The following is a 3226-nucleotide window of genomic DNA, read 5'->3' as shown; positions in this document are numbered from 1 at the left end:
GAAGCATAGAACAAATATTGAGTGGATGAAGTACGGGGAGAGATGCAATAAATATTTCTTCAATGTGTTAAAGGAAAATAAGAGTCGAAGGTGGTTGTGGGCTATAGAGGATATGGAAGGCAACAGAAGAGAAGGGCAGGCAGATATGGCGAGTGCATTTGTGGAATACTACACAAGGATCTTGGGAGTCTCATCTACAACTTGTACTTCACAGTTCCTGAATAAGTTAGTTTTGAATGAAGTTGATCAAGAAACGGGGGTGCAACTCACGGCCCAGATTACAGGAGAAGAAATAAGACAAGCATTGTTTGAGATGGATGATAACAAAGCTCCAGGACTAGACGGATTCAATGCGTTCTTTTTCAAAAAGTGCTGGAACCTAGTGGGCGAGGATTTCTCAAAAGCTATTAAGCATATTTTTGAACATAACTGCATACAGAAAGGTACAAATGCCACATTAATACGTTTAATACCTAAATGCATTTCCCCTGCTAGAGTAGATGAATTTCAACCGATTACGTGTTGTAATATCATTTACAAGTGTGTTACTAAGATTCTAACAAACAGGCTGAAAGTATGTATTTCCTCTTTGATTTCATGTAAGCAATCTGCCTTTGTTCTGGGGAAAGCTATATAAGAGAACATCCTCCTTGCCCATGAGCTTTTGAGAGGATACAAAAGGAAGCGAGGGTCTTCGAGATGTACCATAAAGTTGGATATAAAGAAAGCCTATGATTCAGTTAGCTGGAGTACTCTGGAGCGGATTCTTTACAGATTTAAGTTCCCATAAGCCTTCATAACATGGATAAAGATGTGATACACCTCTCCCTCTTATTCCATTTTAGTGAATGGCACCCCAGAAGGTTATTTCGACGACAAAAGAGGTCTGTGCCAAGGCGATCCCATCTCCCCATACCTCTTTGTTTTAGTCATGGAGGTTCTGAGCAGTCTCCTAAACCAAGGAATCAGTTCTAAAGCTTTTCTCCCCCACTCAAAGTGCAAACAGAGGCAACTCTCCCACCTGTGCTTTGCGGATGACGTACTCTTATTTTGTAGAGGTGAGTCGGCCTCTATTCATGCAATCAAGGATATTCTTTCAGTTTTCTCTCAGGCTACTGGGCTGAACCTTAATTATGCAAAGACAACTATGATGACTAGCAGTATGTCGTTTGAAGAAAGTAAGGAGTTGGCAGACATCCTAGGCATCGCACTTATCTCTCCCCTAGTTTCATACTTGGGGTTGCCTTTGACCTCTGTAGGGCTGGGAATAAAGGACTTTCTCCCCCTGATTGAAAAGATCACTGCACGCATCTCCAACTGGAAGAACAAATCCTTATCCAGAGCAGGAAGGCTACAACTTGTGCAATCTATCCTTTCATCTTTTCAAACTTTTTGGGCACAAACCTTTGTGCTACCAAAGACAGTTCTTGAAAGAGTTGGGAAGATTTGTAATAGATTTCTATGGGCTGGGCCAAACATGAAGAGGACCATGCACCATGCTAGTCACACGACTCTAAGGCTAGAGAAAGAACAGGGTGGATTGGGGATTCTAGATCCTCTCACTTGAAATAAAGTTGCCATATGTGGGTTAGTGTTGAAGATTGCACAGAAAGGAGACTCTTTATGGGTCAAATGGACATGGGACCAACAAATAAGAGGGAGGAACTTCTAGAGTATGAAGGTTTTGACAGATTCATCGTGGGTGTGGAGAGGCATTCTAAAGCATAGACAACTAGATATGAAGTTTGTAAAATATTTGATCATAAATGGGGAGAGTACAAACTTCTGGCATGACCCTTGGTGCCACTCTGTTCCTCTAATCCAAATGGCCACTGCTCGAGCCAATCTAGGAGAGATCATTCCAGAGAATGCAAAGGTAAGTGTCATTATAGAAGACAATCATTGGAACCATGTGATACAAGGGCTACCTGAAGGGGAAGTTAAGGATCTAATTTTATGGGAACGAAAATTAACTCCTTCTTAGACAAGGACACTGTTATATGGGGACCAAACAGTATAGGGGAATTCAGTGTCAAGTCTGCTTATGCTGTTATCAAGAACATCAAATCGAAGGTAAAATGGTTCAAATTGGTGTGGGGGAAGTTGTCGGTGCCACAACATTCCTTTACTACCTTGCAGGCTTTCGCAGGATGTTTACCTACCCAAAACAGGTTGAAGCAGAAGAAGCTCCTATCTCAGTCGGTCTACATCTTATGCAACTCTCATGAGGAGAGTACGTCACATCTCTTCTTTGACTGCCAGTTCTAGAAGGCAATTTGGGAGGAAGTGAAGGAAAGTATGGGCTTACCAAAGACAGTCCTGGGGTCACGAGAAGAATGGAACTACCTGTTGTGGCTGTGTAGATGCAACTCTATGTTCTCAAAAGTGGTTAGGGCCCTAATTTGTGCTGCGGTGCATGCCATATGGTGTGAAAGGAACAGGCGAAGGCAAAAGGGATGGGTTAAGACAGAAAAAGAGGTCAGCGATAATCTAAAACACACTATGAAGGAATACTTGGCCAAATGCTTGATAGAAGTGACCGACAATATCTAGCTGAGAATTCTTTTATAAAGGTTGGGTATCTCCCAAAGATACCAACAGAAGGAAACCAGGTGGTGTAGTTGGGTAAGACCAGAAGTTGGCGAGCTGTTGCTTAACTCTGATGGGTCAGTGAAGGACAATATCGCGAGATATGGTAGACTGATAAGAGATGAAGACGGTCAAGTGAAGGTGGCTTATTATGGCAGATCGAGACATATCTCAGTCTTATACCAGGAGTTACAAGTCATAGTTGCTGCTCTAAAGGCTGCTCTCGAGATCAGCGTGAGGTACATCAAAGTTGCATCTGATTCTCTTAGAGCTATAAACATAGCAAACGGGAAGGAGAAAGCACCATGGCACTGCAAAAATCTAGTAGCTGAGCTTAAGAGCCTTAGTAGTTTGTTTGTCTATCAGAATAGTTCATATTTTTAGAGAAGGTAATAGGGCAACCGATTACTTGTCTAAAGTCTATAACTATCCGGTTATGGATGTGGTGTACTTTATACCTCCCCTAGACTCAATTCTAGATTCTATTATAAGGGAGGATAAAGAAGAAACTGTGTACCCAAGAGTTAGCTGATCTATGAATAAAGGTTGGGGTATCCTTAACCCCTAGCTTCTTCTAAATATATATATATTTAATAATTATTAAACACATAATTAACCAAAATATTATGTCTCTATG

At 41.4% G+C, this 3226-nt stretch overlaps 1 protein-coding gene across 1 annotated transcript; it reads left to right on the top strand.

Moving 5' to 3' along the window:
• The first annotated feature begins 2416 nt into the window (after positions 1 to 2416).
• Positions 2417 to 2973, top strand: LOC147493793 (uncharacterized). The gene is made up of 2 exons (XM_086567943.1): positions 2417 to 2478; positions 2574 to 2973. The coding sequence occupies exons 1-2, from the start codon at positions 2417 to 2419 to the stop codon at positions 2971 to 2973; spliced, it is 462 nt and encodes a 153-aa protein (XP_086424069.1).
• Positions 2974 to 3226: the final 253 nt, after the last annotated feature.

The sequence above is a fragment of the Coptis chinensis genome, chromosome 6 (assembly GCF_015680905.1).
Source record: "Coptis chinensis isolate HL-2020 chromosome 6, ASM1568090v1, whole genome shotgun sequence".
Taxonomy (NCBI): domain Eukaryota; kingdom Viridiplantae; phylum Streptophyta; class Magnoliopsida; order Ranunculales; family Ranunculaceae; genus Coptis; species Coptis chinensis.
Note: the sequence above shows the minus strand (reverse complement) of the source record. Positions and strands in the feature narration are given on the sequence as shown.